General features: G+C 38.6%; 1 protein-coding gene across 7 annotated transcripts in view; it reads right to left on the reverse strand.

Moving 5' to 3' along the window:
• nrxn3a (neurexin 3a) overlaps positions 1-27,665 on the reverse strand; it is a 246,478-nt gene that overhangs the window by 147,620 nt on the left and 71,193 nt on the right. For all 7 annotated transcript variants that reach the window (XR_013078140.1, XR_013078139.1, XR_013078137.1 and 4 more), the window contains exon 6: positions 4,825-5,126. Coding sequence is in view for 3 of the 7 variants with exons in the window: in XM_076748438.1 (XP_076604553.1) it covers positions 4,825-5,126 (302 nt within the window). In the remaining 4 variants the exon portion in view is untranslated. The remainder of the gene's footprint in view (positions 1-4,824; positions 5,127-27,665) is intronic.

The raw sequence follows: 27,665 nt of genomic DNA on the forward strand, positions 1-27,665 counted from the left end.
AAAGAAAAGAGGAAGGAGTTAGTGTCACACCACACAAAAGTGATTGCAAACATGCAAGACACACAGACTGGCAGAGTACAGAACCACACTGCAGGGCATCAGTCTGGGAGCAATGTCAAGTAGTGAAAACCTACGGCAGACCAGTCAGTGAAGTACAGTACTTAAGCACAATATTTAGAGTACTTGTACTTTAGTAGGCCTATTTAATTTTCATTCATTCATTCATTCATCTTCTGTACCGACTATCCCTTTCGGAGTTGCCGGGGGGCTGGAGCCTATCCCAGCTGTCAACGGGCGAGAGGCAGGGTACACCCTGAACCGGTCGCCAGTCGATTGCAGGCTAATTAATTTTATGCTTCCTTTTACTTTTTCACTGCTTATATTTTTTGACAGCAATGGTTATGGGTTACTCTATAGATTAAGACTACAAAACAATATGTGATCAATTTGTAAACATAAAGTAATATGTAAGTAGTAAAAAACTGCTTGACCCTGACTCACCTCAACACTAAAAGGTGTCTAAAGTGTTAATGCAACAGTAATAACAGTCCACTAATACTATACATACAGTATATAATGACACAACATACTTGAGAGGTACTATACTTTGTAATAATATTGCTGATAATACTTCTCATATTAGTTAGACTCCTTGTGATGCAAACTTCTTTGTTCTTTTGCAAGTGTTTTATACTGTCAAAATATCATGATTGAAGGAATTCCAGTACCAATTAGAATCATGTTTCTTCATAAGCTTTTATTTGTCTTAAAACCATCTAAAACATTTGAGACATTTGTTTCCAAATGTAGATGTCTGTTCTTAATGCTTTCTGGATTTCCTCCATCTTATTTTCTTATCAAGTTTTCTCCTGCAGTGTGGGTTGTCTTTGATTTTCACTGTGTGAATGAAAATGATGAGTCTGATCATACATATAGTGTACTGGCTACAATGCTCAAGATTTACAGTGTGGATTTAGTCTCTTCTATTTGGTTGTAGTACACCTCTGGCAGTTTCAACAATATTATCACCAAAAACATTTAACAGGAAAATCTAGAATAAAGAAGATTTAGAAGCAACAGTTATAGGTGGCTAAAAACGAGGCAGAGATTATAAAGGAAAGCAGAAAAGGACCATCAGTGCGAGTGACTGTCAGGACAAGAAAAATAACCCAAGATGAAAGCTGGTGGATACAAAACCCATTTTATTGTTTTTTTGGGAATGGTATCATGATATATGGAAGTAAAAAAGAGGAAGGGGGAAAGTAGGCTACACAGCAAACCAAAAAATTGACAATAAGAATGATATCTACCATACAATGCAGTGTGTTTACCATAGTGTGTCCAATGCTTCTTTGCTTTGCAGAAAGGTGGGGTAGGTAAGAAACAAATTTATTGAAATGAACAGTGGTACATAAAAGTAAATGAAATGAAAGTCAACTGATGAAAAATGAGGGAGTTAGTGCACATGTAAGTAAAAACATGGTTCATTTCAGTCACTACCTTTATGAAGATAGACACTGGTAGAGGTTAACAGGTGGAAAATCTTTAGCCAGGACTAACCGTAACGTTCACCAGTTAAAATGACAAATGTAGCTGGTTGCAGGTCATTTCAGGTGTCAATAAGTAACATTAATTTTGTGAATAACTTGATAACACACCAAAATGAAACTTGCCTTTCAGGTTTATGTGTCTGCACTTGACCATAGATCATTTGTGAGTGAGGTAACACTGTACAATGTACAGAGGTATGAGTCAGCTGATCAAGTCACATTAATTTCAGCTGTCTCATTCTCCCAGTTAAACTTTCATTCATATCAGATCAATAATTGAAGATGTTCATCTTGACAGTTCTGCACCAGGACCTATTTGGAACAAATAGCTTGTGCGAAATTAAGTAGGCTAAGGCTGACATCTGTATGTAGGCCTATATGTCATTGTGCCATTTTACATTTGATACATTTTTCATCAACATTGCATATCTTCTACTACTTTGTAAATATTTACTTCTACTATGTATACTGAGCATGTTTGGAGTAGACATTTCTTTGGCAATTAATAAATAGAGGTATCAGTTTAAATTTGGTATCTGCAGAGGATGCAGATTGGGATCAGGTGTAAAAAAAAAACACAATCCATGAGTCATCGTCGTTTGATATTCTAGATTTCTTATAGTGAACAAATGAAAATGAAAAAACCCAAATCAACACTGTGTCAATCAAAAAAGTATTATATGTGTATAAAAATCCTGGTATATCTTCTTCCTCTGTGCCTTAGAGCTCCATTGTTGTCAATTGTTGGAGGTGATATCTTCCTTCATTACCATGAACACACACATTGTAGTTTTTTTTCTTTTCTTTTTACTCATTCCCACATACACCATCCTGTGTAGTAGTCCACCACTGAAAATAGCCCCCATCAAACTATGTAGCTCTACTTAAGTAACATCACTAAAACAGTCAACTGCTTTAGGAAATCACTGAGCCATTTCAAAAGTCATTTTTGAAATCAAGAACTGGGAGTATCAGGCTTTGCATTCTCCCTGCTCACACCCTACCTCAAGGACCCCACTCACAGGGTAACTTGGAGATAATCTGTGCCTCAACCCTGTAGCCTCACTACTGGGATCTCTTCTGTTCTGCATCAAGTCCTCTTTTCTCTTTAAATCAAGTCACTTGGCTCTGTTAAACACTCACATGGCTTTTACTAAAATAGATATGCAGATGATACTCAACTAATCCTGTCTTTTCCCCCATCTGAGACCTAGGTGACACATTAATCTATGCTTGTCTGGCTGGATGTCTTCACGTCACCTTAAGCTCAACCTTAACAAGACCAAGCTGCTCTTCCTTCCAAGGATGGTATCCCACATGCATGACCCCTCTATTATCATTAAGAACTCAGTGGTGTCTGTGCAACCTGGGTGTGAGACCAGCTGTCCTTCACTATCAACATTGCTCCTAAAACCCCCTCCTGCAGATTATTCTCCACAATATCAGGAGCATCCATCCATTCCTTACCAAGAAGGTGCAGAAGTGTCCAGGCTCTTTTCATCTCACACTTAGACTACCATAACTCTTTCCTAGGTAGTGTGCCTACATGTGCCATCTGACCTCTGCAGCTCATCTGGATTGCAGCAGCCCATCTAGTATTCAACTTGCTTAAGTTCTCCCACACTACACCACTCCTCCACAGCCTGCACTGGCTACTAGTGGCTTTGAATTAGAATTTGAATCTGATTCATGACACTGGTTCTTGCTTACTGTGCTGTGAATGTCTCAGGCCCATTCTGCATCTAGGACGTTGTCAAACCATACGCCCCCGCCCATGCACTATGATCTGATACTGCCAAATGGTTTGCTACTCTTTCACTAAAATCACACTGTCTGCTGTCGTGACTCCATAATGGTGGAACAAGCTCCCCACTGACATCAGGACAGCAGAAACCTGACACATCTTTAGTTGCAGGCTTAAATTCATCTGTAATAAAAAGGAAATAAAATTTAAAAAGACAGCTTTTTTGTCTATCTCTTATGCTCTTATTGTTCTAAATATAGCACTTTAACAATTCGGCATAGCTGATGAAGCTTGATTTAACCTGACTTCACACGTCCTTGTTCGTGATTCTTGCAATTGTTGGACTGTATCCACAAGGTTGATTGTACTTTTTGGAAGTTGTTTTGGATAAATCAGTGTAATGTAGTGTATTCAGTGTAATGTAATGAAACTATATTTTTTTTAATATCTTCAGTAAACAAAAAGATTTTGAGCTGATTGCCAAAGAGGTCAGAGACTGAGAGATGCATTAACACACAGTTGGTTTGGGGTTTTTTTTTTAATGGGATTTGCTGACAATGGGAAAATATAAATTGACGATATGTCTTGTTTCTTAAAGTTGAAATCCTTAAGGCCATCCTTATAGCCATTCCATAAATTTGCATTCTCTAATTACCTATCTACTGCAGTTTGCAATTGTAGTGAATTCCTACACGGTATTGAAATTGCCTACCTAAACATAAGGGATTTACAAGAAAAAATGACAAGTGTTGTGCAGGATTCAGACCGCACAATGACAAGCTACATCCTTCCAACTTCTTAGCAAGTACTTCTTGCTGTTCTCAAGAAACTCCAGCTGCTAGTCTGTTGTACTTCTAATTAAGTAGCTGCTCAACTAGTGTTTGTTGTAGAATTGAACCACACTTGTAGTAATGGCCATAAAACTGTCCACAGACAGACAGAGAAGGAGGAAGACATAATGGCAAGAGGAATAATCTGCTGCAATGTCTTGACAGATGGTGAAAGAGCTAAGATGACAGACAGTGAGAAAATTAGACCTGGAAAATGGTGTTCCTCCAGTTAAAAAACAGAATTACAGAATTGGACTTAACTGCAATAATCTGCTTTGTACAATGGTGGCTTCAAATAAAAATGTTAGACTGAAATTACTGCACTTTGATAGAAGTGCCACAAGCAGAGAATTCACTCCTGTAAGTAAATCTTGATGATCAAGTTTGGTGACAGCCAAGTTTGCATAACTGATCAACTGCAAACCATCACGGGAATGATCACCTGAATTGTCCAAAACAAAGCAACCTATCATTTAAACTGTGCACCATCCAGTTTCATACCTAACTGACAATTAGCAACCCAGCAAGCTAGCAGGCTGTTGTGGCTGGCTAACAGCATGCTACTGGCTAGCTGGCATGTTACAACTCAATTGATATACGCCCCCATCAATACCATTTATTAAGATAAGATTGAAGAAAGGATTGCAACAAAATGTGACATTCACTTCTTCACATAATACAGTCCACCTCTGTCCCTTACCTGTCGGAGGTTGCGGGTCACTTTCACATCATGCCATGAGTTGTCATTGAACTTCCCATTGACTGGCTCCACGATGGCCTCAAAGGCTCCAGAGCCCAGGTTGATAACAAGGGAGACAGCACCATCCTTCAGTGCCAGGTTGACGTAGTCAGCTGACTTGCCAGTGTGAAGGATAAGGCCATTGCGCTGCCATGTCTTGAAGGAGAGCGTAATCTCATCACTGCTACTTTGGATGGGATTCTGGGAGAGATCGTAGCAGAAATATTCTGAGCCACGGAAAGTGGCCACATTCTCCTCCCTTGCTGTAGTAACAAGAAAAAAGAGGAAAGTTGTTTGGAACAGTATATTTTCAGTCACTCAGACAGCAGAACATATTCAAATTAGGGATAAAATTCAACCAATATTTTCTTCAGAGAGGGACATTTGTGCAGCCAACCATTGGTCAAATCTATGGAACTTTGAAATTCTCTCCAAAAACTCTTCAGGTCAAGACTCAAATCCTGTCAAATCAAGTCTGATATTAAGTCTCAAATCCTTGAGTCCAAGTCAAGTAACAAGCCTTCATAAAACAATTGCAGGGCAGTTGCAAGTCTTTTATGTTTCACAATTGCTTCACAATTAAAACGACAAGACACTTAAACATGTTTGTATTGAGTCTTTTTTTTAAGGCTGAGACTAAGTACTTTCAATTAATAGGCCTAATAATTGAATATTCAAGGTGTGTGGCCATTTTTATCCATCATGACTTTTAGCAGGTCAGAATTTGGCACTTCATTGTTTTTGCTTTGAAACAGGTATACATTTATTATAATCTGATTTTGCTAACTGAAGTTCCTGGGTGGACATTAAAAGAAACAAAACAGGTTTATGAGGCTAAACATGATCACTTATAATTTTACCTTGAAAACACTCTTCTGGGTGAATAAAAATAGCCATTAATCAATTAGATAATCACTGCATAATTTAAGACCTCCCTGACTGACAAAACCCTGTGCAGAAAATAAGAACATTCAGACATATTCAACAAGTGACAGAAAGGAATACAGGTAATGGGAAAAGTAAAGGGCGACTGCAGATAATGGCTTCAAAGGCCTAATCTTTCCAGTGAAATTGCCATTTCCTGTCAAATAGCCAGCTTGCCACAGTGGTTAAGCTTGTGATGACACAGAGAGAAGCAAAGATGGGAGAGAAGCCACAGAGAGAAGTCAGGATAGGGTATACTGACTATGTTTGTCATCTTGGTAGAAAAGGAAGGGAAAATACAGGGAAGAAAAAAGAAAGTGCTGAGACAAAGGGAAGAAAGGGCCCAGTAGAGTCGATATCTGTGAGATCATCTTCAATTAAATCACTGTAGCAGCAAAAAATACTAGACTGTGGGCTTAGCCAGAACACAGCAGCCACCAAGACACTAGGATCTACATAAGTCCAGCTTTCATGTGCTCTGCAGCAAAGCCCCACCCCACGCTGGAAAAAAGAAAAAAATAATGAAACAAATGGCCATGGCTTTCATCTCCTTAAAACAGACACCTCAGGCATCAGTTCCTCCAAGAGAACTCAACCCATACAGCACAGACCATTCTAACATGTCATGAGGGAGAAGAGTGTGTGCTTCAGTATGTAGTTCTGGAGATTTTGAAAGTAAAATATGAAAATGAATTGATGATTATAGTCAAACGCAGATGCTCTTACCTGACCTGCTTCTCATTAGTTATTACTCACATTTTAAATGAGCAAACATACCATGCCTCCTTAAAAGTATGACATAGGCCAAAGTGAGAGACTACTGTCCTGTGGTGCTCTAAATCTTCTGCCATGAAGGTTTAAAGCGACCAGCAGGTTGAATTCTAAACCACAGCAAGTGCTAATCAAAAGCATGTATGACCAAGGTTGAGTTGTTTTTGCCCTTTGTTAATCAGCAGTATAGAAATGCAGATTTCAATCATATGCTATATATCTCAGAAGCCAGAGCTCACCCAATGTCCCTAGGGAGAGCTTGTGGTGTATTTTTGATAAAACATTTATGCTCATTTTTATGAAAGCATTTATGCTCAGATCAGACTAAATATAGGACCTAAACAGACAGGCCTCAGGAAAGTACCCAACATGACCCCAGCCTGGGAAAATCCTGGTCAGCTGACATATGCTCCTGTGGTACGCAAGTGGAAACACACTCCCGTGAGATATGCTCTCATGATATGCAGGTGCAAAACATGCCCCTGCGATACTATGGCTCGTATATGTTATTTTTAGAACTAAGATGGGTCAGGGCACCAATAGTTACAGAACTCATCTCCAAATGACCAGGTGGCAATGGGCCAGCCATAGACCCCAAGCCATATATAATCGTGGAAAATTCCCAAAATATGGAAAAATAAAAAATACGTTTATGGGAGACTTAGAGATGAAACTCACTTGAGATGTGCTCAGCAAGGGTATATAAGGCAGGAGAATCTGTTTGTAGTTCAGAGCCTGTGTTCATGAACCAGCCTCGGTTTGGCTGTATTTGCATGTTTAATAACTGCACCAGACTCTGTTGGACTCTTGGTCATTCTTCATTCTCATCTGATTTGATAAAACTGAGACTGAAGAAACTTTAAAAGACAATAAAGTTATATGTTGTGGAGAGGTCCGAGGATCCACTGGCCCAACCGAAGCTTTCTTCCACGACAAACTTCCACATTCCTTCTAATAATACTGTGACATCTTATCTCTCTCTTATCTCACAGCAACCTGACATTGCAAACAGTCCAACTCTCAAAACACCTCAAATGATAGGACAATCAATTATTAATCAAAGGAAATGTTTTTAACAAAGACCTTTTCTCACCAGCTCTTTATACATTCCCATACATAAAATGGGAAACACACTTAATGAATGAGCTGTGTCCTTGTTTGTGCACATGGGCAGGACCACATCAATTTGGAGAAAAAAAAACTGACAGCACAGGAGAAAGAGAGAAGGTGGAACTGAGATGGAGTACACTTCAAGGAGAAAAGTCTAGGTGGAAAGTGCAGCTAAATGCTACAAATGTACAGATACGGTGTGTTCAAGAGCAAAGGAGATGGACATTAGTGTTTAAAAAAGAAAAAAAACATACTAGAAGGGAAACCCACTTCACATCATATCACAGCTACCCTTCCCGAGTTGACTCTATGTTTTGAAAAGTGAATACATGAACACTCATTGATGAGTGTTGAGCAGGAAAGCAGGAGATGCGGATGCACCTGTACACTTTTTTTTCTGTCTGGTGGAAGTGACTCCAATTACTACAAGAGCTTCATGATGATCAAAACAAGTCCAAAGCTCAACACAAATCCAGGTGCAAAACAAACACTCCAAAAAAGAACAAAAAATATTCATATGAATATTTATTCCTGTATAGCCTTCAGTCTGGAAGTGCAATTGACAAACTCTTGAAAACTGAAGACAATTTTGGATTTTATTTTGAAGCAGTTTTGTGTAGTTACAAAACTAAAAGATTTGCGACTGGCATTAACACCAAACAGAATTAATATTTCAACTGAATGTTTAAAGTAGGCATGGTCTGCAATTGAATGTGTAGGGACTGACCTGGGATGAAATCAGACTGAATTATTACTCTTCTCGGCCCTGCAGGTGGAGTGGTGGGGTTGAATACTGTATGATTAAATGTGTCATATACACTCCAACTAGCCTTGACCCTCGACATACTGGACAGACTATGAACTTGTTTCAACCAAATCCGTATTGCATCAGCTAGTTAGTGATGAAACTGTTTCTTTAAAGAATTCAACAATGGGAGAGCTCATCAGGCTCTTAAGCTTACATTCCATTCAGAAAATGGTTGGTTAAAGTTGTTAACCTAGCTTGCTAATGTTAGCACTGATTTGTATTAGATGTATTGGACTTTGCTTTCATGTTACTTCAACAACTCCTGCACACTCAGTGGTGTGTTTACTCCACACTGTAGAAAGGATGATGTTCAGCAAGAGTGAGTGGGGTTCGATAGCACTTTATCAAATATGAATCCAGTATTGAATGTGCTTATCAAATTGGAATCCCTTTAATGTCTAATTAAACCTAATGAGGTTAAGGTTTTGCAGGTTACTAAAAACTATAACTCAGAGATTCAGTTTACACCTGTTGTCACCTTTTGTTGGCTGTAAGAGTAAGTGTTTTCACAGACTAAAAGTGTTGTCTAAATATTGTTAAAAGAGATCGGTTTACATCATAGTTGTGGGAATCTGGCTATTCTGTCGACTGAAGACTAAAATATAACCTGTTATTAGACCCCAATTCGACTAGGTAGAGGGTCAGTTTTGATATTTTGAGATCTAGGAACATGGTAACAACACAACAACAAAGTGGTATACAAATATAAATGAGCAGACTGTCAAATGACCATAAGTAGTCCTGTGATCTCAGTTCAAAACAGTAAGTTATCTGCTCATATCAGTTTGTTAGGCTGTTGGAGTCGTTGGCGTAGAAGTAATAAACATTATAGCACACTGACATTGTCAGACGTTACAAAGAATTCACAACCACTAGACAACATCAAACTATATTATGGCTACAGCGAAATAAATACATTTTCCTCTAATTTACGTTATGGGCTGGCAAAGTCACGATGCATCTTGTCTCCAAGATGGCTCCCCTGAGGTCAGAGAGCATCCCTCTCTTTCCATCTACAGCCCAATGTCAGTAAAAAATAGCTTTATCTGTGTGCAAGAGGAACCATGCTAGTTCATCCATGAAGAAGTTTACCTGCAAGGCTGGAATAAGAACACTGCCCTGCTTCAGAAAGCAGACACACCTGCAAGTAGAAAAGAAAAGCTATGGAAAGACCAAATTTTATGACAAATCCAATCAATATTATCAGGTTTTAAATTGTGTTGTTATAGTCTATAAAAAACTAAATCCAAACATATAATATGCGAACAGAATACTTCTGTTTTACATAATAAGGGGTGATATACAGAAAGAAAAATTCAATACAAGATTACACTAACCCAGTGAGGCAATCTTATTCATTTTGTTGAAATATGAAATGCAAATGAACTAAGAATGAATCAGACTTCTTTCTAATTGAAATGAGGATGAAGTGAGTAAGGAACTCATAATGATTTTAATGGCATATGTAAGCCATTCCATTTGGAGCCTGCTTTTGATGGATGAGCTTGGAAGAGTCCTGCATGGATTCATCCATAAAAATGTCAGGCAGAGGTGACATATCGAAAAGCTATGATCACTGGTAAGGGGATGCTGTATGTTCTGGGTGGGAATAACTGAATTTGTGCCCTTTTCCACAGCATCTGTTATATATTAAAATGTGGTTCGTTCTCCACTTAAAACTTTGCTATTGGAATTTCTTTTTTATATTATGGTTCTGTTCATCATATTCAAGAACATTCCCAGAGGGTCTTTACAAAGTACTGTGTCAGTGCTACTAACTAGAACAGGTCATTTTCTTGGCAGACTTCTTTGTAGTTGGCAAATATTTCCTGATCTTTTGTTTTGTGCTATTTGAAATAGCCACTTTAGAGAGCTGCATCACCTCGGATATTAGTGTAAAGTCGAACTCAGATGTGTTTTAAACTCTGTTAGCACACCGACAACTTTAAGTAACTGTTAATGGAACAAAATAAAGTAAATGGATATAATAGAAGAATAATATGCAGTGTTTTGTATATATAATTAATGCCATGACAGGCCTCAGTGACACCAGGGTAATCGTTGTAGTCTGAATATGAATTTGAAATAAATAAGTAATTGGCTCATACATAACTGAGTGATACCATGCTTTATGATGATGCAGTAGATTCAGTCTTGGTCACAGTGGGACAGTCAGTTCAACATCAATTTGAGAAAAAAGAGTATCTTAGATCCAATCTTTCCAACTTTCTTTCTTTCTCAAGTTGATAAGTACTGATCAGAAAATTTGTTTGGACATGGAATAGGGATTGTTGAGTTTGGATATGTAAGTGTGCACCAGTCCATGTATTACTTTAAAATCAAATTCTTTTTTCTTTTTTTTTTTAATCTCAAAATAAATTCTACATTTCACTGGTAACCAGTGAAAGGAGGTCAGTACAGCAGACAAACTGCTTCTCTTCTTGGTACCAGTGAGATGCGGGTGAGACAGAGATGTCTGAGTGACTTCCACATTTAGAGAGTGAATCAAGACATGACGAGATAAAATAAATCAAAGCATGTAAAACAGTCTGTAGAGTGCCAAAAGAGAGAAAGGGTTTTATTTTTGCAGTCAATGTAATGCTACTACTAACAGTAGAGTTTATTTCGTTTGTCAAAGTCTTCATCAAGCTAAATTATTGCCAGATGTATACAAGAAATCTGACAGCTAAATATGAATGAAATCATCCTAAAATAACCAATATGAAAGCAACATGACCAAAATGTTGTTAATTGTTCCATTAGTTCAGGAAACAGGAAAGACCACTATCTTATTCATTCATTCATTCATTCATTCTCTACTGCAGTGGTTTGTTCTGAAAATTTAATTCAAGGAGATCATGGTTCAACTCATAAAAACACTCATCTGATGACACATCAATAAAACTCATTAATTCCATAGAATCTTAAGAGGGAAGGGCGTTCATTCATATTTTTAAGAGCTATACATATGTTTCATCTCTAAAATAATGAGAGGGAGGTGAAGATGACACAAAGGAATCTGAGGGGTCAGTCCAAAAAACCTGTGAACCTGACATCAGCTGAGATGAGAGCATGTAGAAACTCCTGAGAAGAGCACTTGTTAATCCTAATCATATTCATTTGAACATCCCTAGTACAACATCTTTCCTCTCATTCACCTGACGTCAGTGGTGTCAGTGGTGTACAGGGGGAAAACAGGTTAGTTTTTCAGAGGGGCAAGATTTCATCCACTGGTCTGCATTGTTAATAACAACATCAAGAGTGATGACTATGCTGGGGAAGAGGGGAGGAGAAGGAGCAGCAGATTGAAGGAAACATTATCTTGGGTGGTGTTGAATATGAATGTGATTGCTGGATTTTCCCTTTCTCTCAGAGTGTGTGTGTGTGTGTGTGTGTGTGTGTGTGTGTGTGTGTGTGTGTGTGTGTGTGTGCATGTGTGTGTGTTTGAAAAAATCATCCTAATTATGTTATCAGGGTTATTTCAGCTTGGGTTTGAGACTCAAAATTTATATCAGACAGCCCCCCATTAGACACTAGGTAGTGGAATAGTGCTCTTCAAGAGTGCATCTTTAAGAGTTAAAATGGTATCTGTACCAGTTCTTGGGCCATCTCTTTTACAGCCGTGTGCACACTGTCTAAAATCATTGACGTGTACATACTCGTGTAATTATCCATGAAAGAGTAGTTATTGCACTGCACTGTAGTTTGTGATGTGGATAAATCTACAGGAGTCTATCCTGCAGATTCAGTTGTAACAAGCAACTGAACAGGTGTACCTAATAAAGTGGGCAGTTATATATATGTGTGTGTGTGTGTGTGTGTGTGTGTGTGTGTGTGTGTGTCTGCACTTTCAGTCAGTGGTGGTGGACAATGGTATAGGAACAATAAGGCCTGCATACATCCTAATACTTGGTTGACACATGAGACTGCAGAGTATAGCAGAAAAATGATGATCTCGTGTCACCCGACTTTGAGGTGGCATAAACGTTCAGGTAATGTGAGCCTGCATTTCATTATGGCGATTGTAATGTTTCTAGTATTTATTGAAGAAATTGGGATTAATCAAAAGTAGTTACTTATTACCTACTATAGCAAAGTGAAGTTAAAACATATATCTAGCATTGTACCGGTTTTCTACTAGCAAATCCCACTGTCTGACCAAGACACAAGATAACTTACAGGTAGGAACAGGAGCCATTGTTGCCCTCTGGTGGTTGGGAGTATTAAGAACTCTAATCCTTGCAGTGATGGATACAATTTCACGGTTGTCACCACGGTTGACACCATGCCACACAACAATGCAACACTAAAATCATAAAGCTCTGCATGCATTTGTAAAAGCATTGAAGCAGACATTTAAAAGAAGAAAGCAAGTTACTTTCTAATTACTTTAATATGCAATAATTGGTAAAGTCAGTTACTGGTAATTAGTTACTAACCAATTCAGTAACTTGCACAACACTGCTACATGGAAAAAACATAATTTTGTATGTCAGTAAAATTAAATGAATATAACTGAGTTGTCTGCAGGATTGTTCTTTTTTGGAAGCAATTTGAAACAGACATAGGGAGTATGCACAAAAGGCCAGTTAATAACATGGATTGAAATTCAAGGTAGACAGACAGCAGAGCGGGACCGAGCTGACAGACATCCACATAAAGACAAAACTACAGCTTTAGTCTGCAAAAGCAGCTTTGCATTGCCTGATGTTGATGTAGATCAATACGGTAATCTAGCCATTCTGTATACACTCACACACACACACACACACACACACACACACACACACACACAAGGGCATGGACACACACCAAAGAAGTTATTACGCGCCCCAGTGACTGCATTATGATCTCACACCAACATGATGGCCGCTGGTGCTCAGATGGCAACAAAGAAAAGAAGCTATGAAGCAGGAGATGTAGTAGATGACTACAGGCGCTAATGTGCATAATATACCCATACACACCCACAGGGATTACAAAATGAAAGTCTGGAAAGTATGGAATAAAACCTGAGAATATGAAGTGAAATTTATCTTATTAACTAGAATATTTCTGTTTTTGTTTTTTTTTTCTTACTTACAGGCCATGTCAACAGGGCCATTTCTGTACACTTTGTCCAGAAATGTTTAGATGTAGATAAGTTAGATGTCCACTGGCACCCCAGAGGAGATCAGTATTTTCAGTTTAACATGTTATGACAGTTACAATCATTTTATAATACTTTAGTATTTAAGTAGAATTTAATTATGCTTAATGAACTTTTGTTTTGTGTCATGTCAACATCATCTGTCACTGAGTATCTTTACACTATCATTGTTCCTTTTATGTCTTATCATGGTTTTAATTGTGACTTTATTGACTTTATATTTCAATTCTAATTTTGAAACCCAGTGTGCATCATTTAGTAATGTTTGCATGGAACATAAGTAACCAGATCTCTCATATGTGATTCTTACACAGCAGTGTGAGCAAATGAATGGAAAAAGCATGAACCCTTTCTATATTGGGCATCACTATACTGCCGCTCTTTGGACAAACTCTACACTTGAAATATGTCCTCATCACAGAAATGACATAAATTATCATTTGTTAAAATATCTAATACAACATAGGATTATGTTTTCCTGACAGGACCCTCGAAGGGTCCTGCAAATCATGGCTGTGAAGCACGCAGGCAGAAGTAATATGATATTGTTAAAGCACAGTAAAACCTTTTAGGGAGGTCAGGGTGGATATTTGGATGTACAAAGCACACAGGTCCATTCTTATTTGGTACTTTCAGTCAGCAATATTTCCTTTTAGTCACGGCCACACTCATTTCAATGCCATTCATTTCAGTTCAGTTTGATTTATGTAGTGCCAAATTACAACAAAAAAATTCACAGGACACTTTCCATATAGAGCAGGTCAGGACCATACTCTTTAATGTACACCCAACAATTCCCCCATGAGCATGCACTGGGCAACGGTAGCAAGGAAAAACTTCCTATTAACAGGCAGAAACCTCAAACAGAACCAGGCTCTGAGTGGGCAGCCATCTGCCTGCACTGGCTGGGTTCATTTCCTAGCCCTCATGAGTAACTCGACCATAGCAGTGGCAGATCAGAAAACAGTCATAAAAGGCAAGTACATACAAACACAAAACCTTTTGTGTTGTTTAGTGTAGCATACTTGTTAATATTTAAACCCCAACACTAATGAAGCTCTTATAATAGTGACATTTTTACAATGTTATTTGTATCAGAATCAGAATCATGACCATGGCAGTATACACTAGCTGCTTGCAGGTTTTGTTTTTTAATGTGTTTTTCTAATGTTTTTAATGAAAAACAGTATGTTCTATGATCATCTGTGGTAAACACCACACATCACTACTGTGAACATTTGTAAATCAGCATAATGGGTATTCCAGCTATCAGCATCTGGATGGAAAGTAAATGGAGAGAGGGATGTGAAGGAATTGAAAATAAAGGGGGAGTAAAAATAAAAGAAAAAAGAGTTAATCCTCAGCTCCCACTGTGCTAAAAAGAAAAAAAAAACTAATCTAAAGGGAGGCTGTCTAAAGGAGGATGGCTGAAGGAGACAGAAGCACAAGAAAAGTGGCTGAAGGGAGGGAGTGCCTAAGGTATGGTGGTGGTGGTGGTGGTGGTGGGGAGATAACCATCAGTAATTGCAGCGAGCTGGTGGATTTCCATTTCTTTGGTCGCTTGACCAATGGTGCGTTAAGATGTCTGCACCAAACAGCTGTGTGGAACAGACGGTGGATGGCGCCATTGAGGCACTAGCTCTGTGGAAGAGTAGGAAGAGATGCTGCCATTTTGATGGCGGCAAGAGAGTGGAGGCTGAGTTTTTCAGACAATGGCTTCTTCACACACACACACACACACACACACACACACACACACACACACACACAGATAAAGACTCATAAAGACTGATAAACTGAGTTTGTGATCAGTGTCCACTGATACTGGATGTCAGTGGTGAAGGGGTCTTTGTGAGGGGCTCTGTCCTGCCCCACAGTCTCTTCAGCAAAAACACCAACACTGACACCATCATTTCATGGACTCGAGATGATCTCAAATGTATAAAATGACATGCTAAGGGTAATGATTCGTAACATGGATTAACACTATGATGGAATTACCTATACAACAGAATAAGCTGCCAGCGTCTCCTTCACTCAAACAACACGAACCCTTCTTACACCTCAACAAATAAGCACACTAAATGATGGGCTGCCATTAGTCTTTGCTTCTGATTCTTAGCAGCTCTGGAAATGCTGTGATATTTCTCTACTGACCAAACTATAATAACCACCAAAAGTAAGTCAGTTTAGTGAGAAATATGTCAGGAAGTTGTTGACATATGATTCATTTTTACCTTAAGCTTGTTCTAACAATTGTTAGGTTCAGGAGCTTGGAGATGCGATATGTTGTGTTATGATCAAAATCATAATGTCACACAGAGCAAGACAACTAATTGTACATCAAATAGCTGCACATTTCTGCCTCCTTCAGGAACCAACAATATCTACATCTTATCATACCAACCCTTGAGTACAGACACATGTTAGGAAGTGCTGGCATTGAATCATAAGTCCCATGGTCGTACTGTTGTATTAACGCCATCATTGCCATGAGCCCTGCATATCTGTGTGTATACTGCATATTTTTTCAGGTATTTACAGCCTATTTCTGCAGCCATCTGTACATATCACACATTTAGCCATAAACTCCTGTTCAAACATCCCATCACACTATATTTAATCATATTTATTGAGCATTATATTACTTTTCACATGTCTAAATATTGCTCCTTATTTCATATCCAGTGCTCCATATCCACCTTTTAATTACCCACGTTCTCCCTGCACTGGGCTTTTGCTGTTGGTCCTTCTTATTTTCCTTGGTCTAATTTTGGTCTTTAAAATCTTCTTATTTTTTAAATGACTGCATATTTTGTCTCCATTCTATTATACTTGGGTAGTCTATAGAGGTGGTAACTACTAAAATCACTGAATACCGTACTGTACTGTGCCTATGTTATTAATAAATCTTTGAGTCTTGAATCAAATGACTTGGCATCCATGTGTCCATGTCTGTACAGTCACATGTGCACATCTTCCCACATATGCAGAAGTGAAGGATGACCCCAGCCACTCTTTGAGACACGCACACACACACACACATCCACACACAGCTATAACTCTCTGAAGCATGACAGCAAGGTTGGCTTTGTCCCTGGGGGCTGTTCATTTACTGTCCAACATAATGCCATATCCCCAAACCCCCATCCCCATCCCAAATACACACACACACACACACACACACACACACACACACACACACACACACACGCGCACACACACACACACACACCTTATTGGCTATTATCTGGGCTGTCGGAGCCTGTGTTGATACCTAATGAAGGGCCACGGTTGCCATTTCTCAGCTGACGGTCACCATGGTTACAGGAGAACAGAGGAGGAGGAGAATAGGGGGAGGAGGAGGGAATGCATGCATTTGAAAGAGAAAAGAGTGAAATCTGATGGAGAGAAAAATACGAGGAGGAGAAGTGGCTGAATGCAAAATCAGATTTGATGTATTTGTTTTTACTGCTTGTTCAACAAAACAGACAAACCATTTTCCTTCCGTGACATCATGTTAATACAGGCCAAGGGTGATGGCAGCAAAAAGCTGAAAAGATGCAAATCCACAGTCTTTGTAGAGTGTGTACCAAGAAGTCATAAAGACAAAACATTGTCTAAGACCATTTAATTCAACCACCTCCTTCATAAGAACACATTTTACTTTAAAGGACCATTCCAAATTATTTATTGTAGTGAAACTACTGAAATACATACACTGTTAATAATTTGATATGTTGAATATAAAAGATCATCTTTAGGATACAGAGTTCGTTTTTGCTTTTTTGATTGTTCTTGAAAATCTGGAACACTCTTTCCTTTGTTATGACCTTACCAAACAGAGGGATGCTAAAATTTGGGTACCCCTGGTCAAGATTTCTGCCACTGTTGGTAGTACATCTAGCTAAGCAAGAAGACCTGATTTCCAAACAGTATAAAATTAAAGACATTGTTCATTTATTTAATATTTCAAGCCAGATTACTTTGTTATGTCCATATTTTACAGTTGTAAAGTGAAAATGTGAGGGCCTAAAGCAAAAGTTTGGGCACCCAAGTTTGGGTATTCTTACTTTAGTAATTATCAGAAGCTTGTAAAGGCTTTTTGTAGCCAGCTATGGTTCTTTCAAGTCTTGTTTAGGAGATTTTCACACATTTTTGATGATAGGTCACTGGACTGTGAGGGCCATGGCAAAACCTTCAGCTTGGTCCTCTTGAGGTAGTGCACTGTGGATTGAGGCTTGTTTTGAATCATTAATCTGTTGTAGAAGCCATCCTCTTCTCATCTTCAGCATTCTTAGAGACAATGTGACGTTTGCTTCCAGAATTTGCTGGTATTTGATTGAATCCATTCTTTTCTCTACCAGTGAAATGTTTCCTGTGCTGCTGGCTGCAACACAAGCTGAAAGCATGACTGATCCACCTCAGTGCTTAACAGGGAACACACCATTGCTCATTGTGGCCAAAAAGCTCTATTTTTATTTTGTCACACACAGGAAAGGTTTTCCTCTGATGAGTCTTCCATGACAGTCATATTTGTGCAGGTGCTGCAGGAACAGTGACCAGTAGAACAGTGCGCAACCGCTTGAGAGTCTGCTAAATCTTCCTGAAGGTCTTCTGCAGTCAAACGGGGGTTTGATTTGACTTTGAAGTGATCCTATGAGCAGTTCTGTCTGAAAGCTTTCCTGGTATCCCAGACTTCAGTTTGAACTCTACTGTTCCTGTTAACTGCCAATTCTTAATTACATTATGAACTGAGGAAATGGCTACATGAAAACGCATTGCTATCTTCTTATAGCCTTCTCCTGCTTTGTGGGATGCTCAGCAGCTGCTCAGAGGAGCCCATGGCCGCTGACTGTTATGACAAGGTTTAAGGAGTCTGAGTATTTATAAAGCTTTGAAATTTGTATCACTTGGCCTTTCCTAACGATGACTGTGATCAAGCCATAACACTAACACGCTAAGGGATAGGGTTAAGGTTAGGGTTAGAGACCTGACCAGAGACCTGGGTAAAAGTTTTGTGAGAGCTCAAATCTCAGGATGCCCAAACTTTTTTTGCATGGGGCTCCTTTAATTTTTTCACTCTGAAATTACACAAAACACAAATAATACCCTAATTTTGATCAAAATGTTGAAGAGGATCTTTTATCTTTAACAGCATTTTGGAAAATCAGTCCATCTACTCACTTAACTATTCACAATAACATAAATTATGACCAGGGGTGCCCAAATTTTTTCATGCAACTGTACTTATTGATCATTGCCTGAGCTGAACAGTTTCAGAAAGGCTCTGTATTTGAACTCTAAAACTTTGAAGAAGAACATCAAAATGATTGCTTTCATCTTGTTCTTTTTTCATGTTATGTCTTTCACTGTCATTTTTCTTTCAGTTCTTCTTTTTCTGTCTTTGTTTCTTTTTCTGTGCCAAATTCCTTTTTGTCTCTCTTGTACAGTGAATAGCAAACTTCTAAAAATCAAATTTCCTACTAGCTCCTCTTGCACTGCCAGTCACCATTTCTTTTGATTTGTAATCAGTTTCAGCTGATGGACATTTTGTCCTTTACCTCTTACATATAATTGTGTTTTGAGAGGGGCACATGACACAAGGCCAAATTAATCGCAACACTAAACTCATTTCTGATGGACAGCTGTAAAGTGGTGGGCAATGATTTCGCACACTGTCTCCATGCAGAAGTGTACATCTCCAACAATGAGATGTGGCAGGGCTAATACTGCATGCACACTGTGATCTAATCAGAGGACGCTCAGGTCAGGGTGATGAGACACCTGTCAGCCTCCCCAGAAAACTGCAGCCTCCTCTGATCAGCAAAAGCGTGTCAATGTGTGTGTGCGTGTGTCAAGGCAATTTGAAATGTATTATCATGAAGATTATTCACAACATGGGAATTATAATGATTAAGAAAATAAAAAAGTGAAGGCCATCAAACATACTGAAACTCAAACCTGGAAAACTCCGTTTTCTCAAACCTGCTTCTGTGGGTCATATTTCATCCTCTCAATCGTACTCATTACACTCTCACATCAAGTGTAGCTATGGCTTCTGTTTATGCTGCAAATTGATTTCTAATTATTTATTTATCAAGTAATTAAAGACAAAATAACCAGTATCCACATCATATCTGTTTTAGTTTTGTCAAAGTATGTTATTCTTGAATTTGTATTTTTTCTGGAATTATAATGTCACATTGATTTAGTAAAATATTTGTATCTGTTGTCCAAGATATAGCATACAAAAGGACTATGCTTCTTCAAGTTAAAGTTTCTATTTGACATGTTCTCAACATATCTCTACATTTTACAGTGAAATGGTTTGTTGTCCCGTCCAGTACTGTGTTTGACATAAGAAAAATATCAAACACTCAAAATATAATACATACAACAAGAAAGTAGAAAAAGAAAAAAGAAATTTGATATACACATCAAAAGATGAAATATGGTGCAAGTATTAATATACAAGTGATCAGGGCGTCAAGCAAAAGTTCTGGAGGGGCACAATAAGAGCAGAGGGCATGGGAGTCCCTTCCCAGAAAAGAAAAACTAGTGACGTAATTGACATACAGACTTTAGGGACATTATTTTAGACATTGATTAAATTGGTTTATGTAATTTAGTAATCTTTGATTAATATCAGGGCAAATATAGTATATTTTCTTAGAAAATTTTATGTCAGTTATTTGTGCTGTTATGGTGGCTGAGTATGACACTTCTATCTTGCTTCTATGCTGCTGCCATTGTTCTTGAAAAAGAACTAAACCATGTCTGCTTCACCCAAAAAAATGTATGAGGTATACATTCACAAATAAAAGGAGTGGAATCCACAATGCAAATCAACTTACATGAGATATATAATAAACCAACAGATGAAAGAAACTTGCCAAGAACACGAGTACAGGTGAGATTGTGCTGACACACATAACACAACAGTGTCTGCTCCAAGAGGGAATAAATCTTTCAATTAAGTCTACATACATTTCCATGTAGGAAAATAGCCTACAGCTCTCCCCTCTGAGACCATGCAGAGCACTCTATGCAAAAGTAACCACACACAAGAATAGTTTCCTCCCACAGGTAGATCTGAAAATGCACAACCTGAAAAGGAGCCAGACCCATCTACTATTTGATAGTTGGGACCCCAACCCATGCAGAACCAAGAAATGCCAGCCCTGAACCCAACCAAACCCATTTATTATTTGAAAGCTGGGACCTGGACCCACGCAGAACTGAGAAATGTCGGACTCAAACCTGGCATGGATAACAGAGACCCAATCTGTACTGATTTTACAGATGGTTACTATTCAGACACAAAAAACTTTGTGTCTTATCTAATACAACGTGAGGTTTTCTGTTATTCCTCTTTTGCTGATTGAAACAGCATGGCAAATCCAAGCAGCAGCCTCCAGGGCTGAAATGAAATATGAAACAAACATGTAAGTACCAAAAACTGTGATTCTTCAAAAGGCTACTTGAGGTAGGCTCCAAAAGAAAGTCAATCCTGCTGTAAGAAGGGTTCATGTTGTTTGATTGACTTGTGTGCTTTACAGCAGAAATGAACATGATGTAAGTCTGGTACAAAAAGAGGTTTTGGTCTCTATAGCTAATTCCACGAGAACTCACTCATTTAAATTATGTTAAGGCTTAAAGTTAGGCATAATTAAGGACAGCCACTTGCTTTTCACATGACTCAAGGGAAATTTTTCATGCAAATATTGGACAAATAGCATGGCTTGGTGAGCAAGCAAGATGTGCTAATGATGCTAATGGGAGCATATACTACAGCCACGGTTATTCAACCAGCATGCAACAACAAGTCAAAACACGATCGAGGAGTGTTACAGTTTAGGGTGATAATACTTGAACAAAAAGTGTTGAGGATGGAAAATAAAGGTCTACCAGGTTGGTTAGCTAATGTAAAGTAATGTTAATATTAAATGTGCCATATAGACAACATAACATTAATGCTAGACTTGAGTAGCCTTTAGATATGGAGCCTACCTTAAACCACAAAGATATCACTGCTTAATGTGATTGTATGGGCTTTCACATGTCAAATAAATATGAAAGACTATTCAATACCTCTTAGAGTCTATATAAATGGGTCTAAGCATAGAGCCTATGGTGATAATGATTTGTTAACCATGTATCACCAGAAATACATATGCAATCTCTATTGTCAATGTCTGTGTAGATAGTTTCTGGAATAGGTTGTTTGCAGTAATGTGACATTAAATTCAAATGGAGGGCCAGAAGTGAAAACTGCAATGGACGAGATGAAGGAAAGTCCATACTGGGCTAGTTCAGATGAAACTATGAGAGAAAGGTATAAGCATAAAATCAGGCCTTGCCTGAACCTTGTCATGTTGAGTGAGCTTTTAACTTAAGACAGGCGAGAGTGAATGCTTTCTTCCAGTGTCTTAAAGCTGTCATCTTTCTCTCATGTAGGACTCTTGAGGAAAGTAACAACACCTTTGCTGACGTGATGTGCATCTGATTGTTCGTTAGACATGCATGACAGTGGCCAAATTTCTGCAAGTCTCAGCAAAATCTACTCCTGCAAGTTACCACAGTTGTGTATTTTAAAAACGCAGATGCATTTTTAAGCTTGTGTGGCATAATATCAATAACAGATAAATCATGATTGTGTTGTATAGTTTCAGGTTAACTTCCCTCAAGTAAACTGGGACGTTGCCAGTTGGAAATGCAGATTAGCATAGAACCCACCTCCCCACAAGCTACAATACACACACACACACACACACACACACACACACACACACACACACACACACACACACACACACACACACACACACACACGTCTGGGTCTTCTCAGATCATTGTAACAACACCACAGAAAATTACATTTTACATGTATTTTTTCTAATGGTATGTCCAGGTGTTCTCAAAACACGGTCATGTATTATCTTTATCTAGTTAAATATCTATATTCATATCCAATTCTATATGAATATAGGCCATCTTTATCAATATTTTGGGCATTTAAAGTCATGTGAAATGATAAAACAGCTTTCCTTGGATTATTACAGTGTTTCGGACTAAATATTTTACTGGATTGGATCATCTGAACCTTTGACAATGTAACCACACCATTTTTGTCAGAGTGTTATTGATTGATGGACTACTGTGAGACTTCATTGGTGAACTGCCTCTATTTTATAATTAGTTCTTTCTTGTTGCCATTGATTGTACCTGCTGATATGATTCTACCTTGCATCAATTGATTCTCGAGGATCTTGTATGGCATGAGTACAAACTTAAACAAAGCGTTTGTGTCAATAGGTAGGTTAGGTTATTTAACACTCCTATGGCCCATCAACAGTGCAAAACACCCACTTACTTCCATTATGGATTGTACTTTTACAGATTATATTTTTTACGGTGTGAAATGCAGTTAACATGTACATACCATCATGCGCTGTCATTGTCAATATAAATCCTGTACACTGTATACTGTATATAGTCATATGTACATGCATGTACTGTACATAATCATCATCCACGCCACGGTCAAATATATACATAAACATTCTTTTTTATTCTTTATGTGTTCAGCTTTTTGTTGTCATTGGTCTGGGTGGTATGTTTGTTCCTGTGTAAGTACACTGAAAAAAAAGAACTGAAATCAAATTCCTTTTTTGAGTAGATACTTGGCCAATAAAACCAATCATCAGACTACTGCTTACTATATATTTGATCCATCATGAACAAGGTGAACCCAGAAAAGGTAATGCCTAATTTTTGACAGTACAGTCCTACAAGAGGCTTTATAACTTTAGACACTAACAGAAAATGTGATTTAGTTGACTTTTCACCAAAGGTGAGGATGAACCTTGGGCAAAAACACAACTGCACTCCACTGCAAACATTTGCCTTTTTACAACCTTGTTTATCTACACATACATGTCAACCTTTGTGTCAGCGTGAAGCTGACAGGAGGGGCGGGTGTCGGGGTTTGAGGGGCCGGGGGTAGGTTGAGGAAAATAGTAAGTGATTTTCGATCGTAGCAGGGAAGCCCATCAGTCACACACACCCGAGAGCCACAAACACACACACACGCACGCACACACACAAAATGGGCTTCGGCAGGCCTTCCTGAGGCTAAGTGGCGTTAACCTCTTTCTCTCATGGGGCCCAGACAAAAGCCCCCAAGGAGCGCTAATAATCACCTCTCTATCTGCCCCTTCCCCCTCCCCATATCATGCCAGCTCCAGCCTTCGCGTCTGGGCTCTACAGCACAGCATCACAAGGGGAAATTTTCCCACAACTTAACTTTTATTAAAACACAAAATGATCACACACATTTTTGTGAAACAAGCCTTAATTCTGAACATCAGAAAATGATCTTCTGTGGAAAAACAATATGTGAAAACAGCTTTCATCTACCAAATGTGGTTAAAGTTTGTTGAATCAATGTCTGGATTAAAGTTATATCTCAGGAAAGGAAATTAACTTATATAAAATTATATTGGAGACATATTTAACTGTATGGCTAGAGAGAGACTAAAGGCTAAAATCTAAAATCTTAATTTCAAAATCTTACATGAAAGACAAAGGCAGATTTCAAAGAACAGCGCATGAAAAAATGTGTACATACATACACGCAGACAGAAATTACAAAAGGGTTTGGAGTTGGAGTCAGCACTACCTGCGTCTGTGCTGTGTTGCAGGAGAATGAGCAGGGCATTCATCTCCCAGTTTGCTACTTCTCAAAAAAAAAAAAAAAAAAAAAAAAAATCAGTAATCACTGAAAAAGATGCCTTCTGCCTGCTTCTTGTACTGCAGCACTTACGTTGCTGTAAACACAGATTACAAGCACAAAAAAGCTACAGGAATTTTGTTTGCTGACGCACTTTGTCAAGTTTCTTGCTATTCCGAATTATCAACCATGTAGTTCCTCTGTGTTTCTTGGATCATTGTCACTCTGGGAGATCGTGTTAGGCCTAGTGCAATAGTTTTATCTGTTTAAATGAAGCTGTAGGGGTGAGCTGCCATTTTGTTCTTCACCGTTTTGCCCACTGTTTTTGCTTTATTATATGGTGTCAGGTTTAGTCGATGTGTTTTTTGTTTGATTGCTTCACCAAGGGTTAGACAGTCACTTTTTGAGGAGGCACAAAATTTTCTGTTTGCTGTTGTGGCCTTTGGTTCACCCTGCAGTTACGTTGCTTTAGTTTATCATCACAATTTCTCCAATTTGTAGCCATAATATATTTCACTTTCATTGCAATTCAGTGTCTAACCTTAACAGAGACCAAGAAAAAAGGAAGTACACAAAGTAATAATAAAATTACTATTTTGGTGATTGGTGTCATGGTCAGTTTTCTGCCTCTCATACTGTCTCCATGCCTGCCTTATTCAGGAAAGGATTTCTCCATTTTCATCCAGCAAGCTCATTTTTTAAAGGCTGTCTTCATAAGGTAAAGCTGTCACTATCCTGTTCAGACTTTTATTCCTGGGCAGGTTTTGAGAAATTTTGTATGGGCGTCACTTATAATTTGCATAACTTTCATGGTTTACAATTATTGGGGTTTTATTTTTCCAATAAATGCTGTTTAAGACCTTTCCATGCATGAAGGAAACACTGAACACTTGGGAAGCACAAGAAATTCTCATCATTATTTTTGACAGCAAGTGGAAGAATATGGAACTTAACAAGTCTCAGACATAAAAAACATGTCAGTGCCTCACAAAATGATTCATACGACAGACCGTTCCAAAATTAATGTGAAGCATTCTTTATCTCTCTGTTTTAGATTTGGCCAGGTTTGGGAAAATAAAATGCCTTGGTGTTCATGGTTAAAAGACGATCAACCATCCTTCTCGTCCTCCTCCATAAAGCCTCAGTTTTATGGTATCATGTTTCATCACACTACTGAAAGAGGACAGGCCTTCACACTGATCACTGATCATTTAACTAGTGCTCCTGACTTTCAGTTTCTCACTTTCATTAAGACCAGATTTTAAGGCACATAATGCGACATGACAAATATTTGTATATGGACTGTGTCTGTGTGTGCGTCTGCGGGTGTGTGTGCGATACTCATAGATGCACGTCTCTAAAAAAATAATGATATATGAAGACAGTTGTGTGTGTGTGCTCGTGTGTGTGTTCCTGTGTGTGTAGAAGGGTACTGAACAGATGAAGGTGGGGGCAGTATTGAAGTGGGAGTCACTGGTGTGTAACGGCACACAGACTCCTCCTTGATTGGCTCGGTTTCCACCCACCCCACCCCTACACCTTTTTTTCTTTCCCCACTACTCCCTATTTTCCTCTTGAAACAATGCTTTCATTTCACTCCTCTGCTGTCTGTCCTTTACTACAAGAGAGGGAGAGGAGGAAGGAAAAGAGCAGGTAAAAGATAAAAGATTTGCTGAAAAAGCAGTTTAAGTGATGAAAAGGTTCTGTTTTTATTTCAATAAAAAAACAAGAACAACAGAGTGAAATAGTCAAATTGGAGATGACAAAATGTGAATTAGGATGACATAACAGCTTGATAATATAAAACTATAAAGTGGTAAAAGTGTTTCTGTACAAAACAATGTGATAACACCTAAAATGTTCTAAATTACTGCACTTGAGTGAGACGGATTCTAAATATTATAAATACAACACAACCGCTGACAGCTTTCAATTGACAATGCAATGTAGGTTGTCATAGCATATTATTGCCAGTCTTGCTCAGGAAGATATCTATTAGACATCTATCTATTAGCAAGAACATTTCACGTGACTCTGTGTATACATCTACATAATACAGTATGTATGGCTCGTATGACTAGCATGAAAAAGTTAATTTTGTATATTTTTTCTATGTTTTTTTTTTTGTCTTTACATAATTGCTGTAATTAAAACACTGAGCCCTACAAATTAATAGTAAGCAAATCCTGAATTAATAAAGATGAAAGTGAAAAAGCGGGGAGACAGCAAAAAGGACGTGATTTGAAGGGGCACAATGGGGGAGGAGGGAAAGGGTTGGGGGAGGTGAGAGTGCAAGATCTGGAGGGAAAGAGATAACAGCTCTCTCTCTTTCTGAGTCGTCATGTGAGTGGCGTGTCACAGTGAGCGACTGGCCGACAGAGATAGGGCCAGAGCCCACCACAGTAATCTGCTCTGCAAACACACACACATACACTCAAATACACAAAAACACACCTTATCAATGATCAAATTTACTCAGGCGATGTGTTCATCAAAACCTGCATGCTCAGTAAACCTCTACAATCCAACAAAGCACCATTTGAGAAAATGAGCTTTGTAACCTGCATATGTGTGGGCATATATGTTTACCGCAGTTAAAAGGGTAATGCTACAATTTTCCATTCATATGCACATTCTCACACTGGTAGTGGCACAGCTGCCATGAAAGGTGCTGGTCTGCTCATCTGGAGCAATTTGGGGTGGAGGGTCTTGTTCAAGGATACTTCCACATCTAGACAAGCGGTACCAGGAAACTGATCACTGATCCCTGCAGGTGACAACACGCTTTTCCTCCTGTGCCACAGCTGCCTTGCAGGTACCTTCAGTATGAGGAGAACACAGGAGACCTATGCTGCTTCATCATAATGGCTGCTTCTCATCAACCCCTTCCCAGCACTACATTTGATCAACTCTGACTCTTTTGACGAAGAATAATGGTACAAAGACAGGTACAGAAAATGGTGTGCTTCTTTTTTTGCCACATCAGCAGCATGGCCTGAGAATAGTGATGTCAGTTCATTTGTCCATTTGTCCGCTTATGTCAACCTAGAACCAATCTCAGAATCTATTGGCTATTGTCTGGTGACTATTTAGTCTCTGGGGGCAAGTGCCAATGTTTGGATATCTGGGCTAAGACTTCCTCTTTGGCAGACCAGTCATTGTTTTTAGTCCAATTAGAAAATTAACTTTCAAACTTGACAACAACTCCACATTTCTGCTAATTTCAATAAACAGAAAACACTATATCATCATCAGATGATAGCTGATGAGTTCCAAGGTCGCATTTTAGCCAATGCCTTCTGCGT

This window comes from Chaetodon auriga, chromosome 14 (assembly GCF_051107435.1).
Source record: "Chaetodon auriga isolate fChaAug3 chromosome 14, fChaAug3.hap1, whole genome shotgun sequence".
NCBI classification, from domain to species: Eukaryota; Metazoa; Chordata; class Actinopteri; order Chaetodontiformes; family Chaetodontidae; genus Chaetodon; species Chaetodon auriga.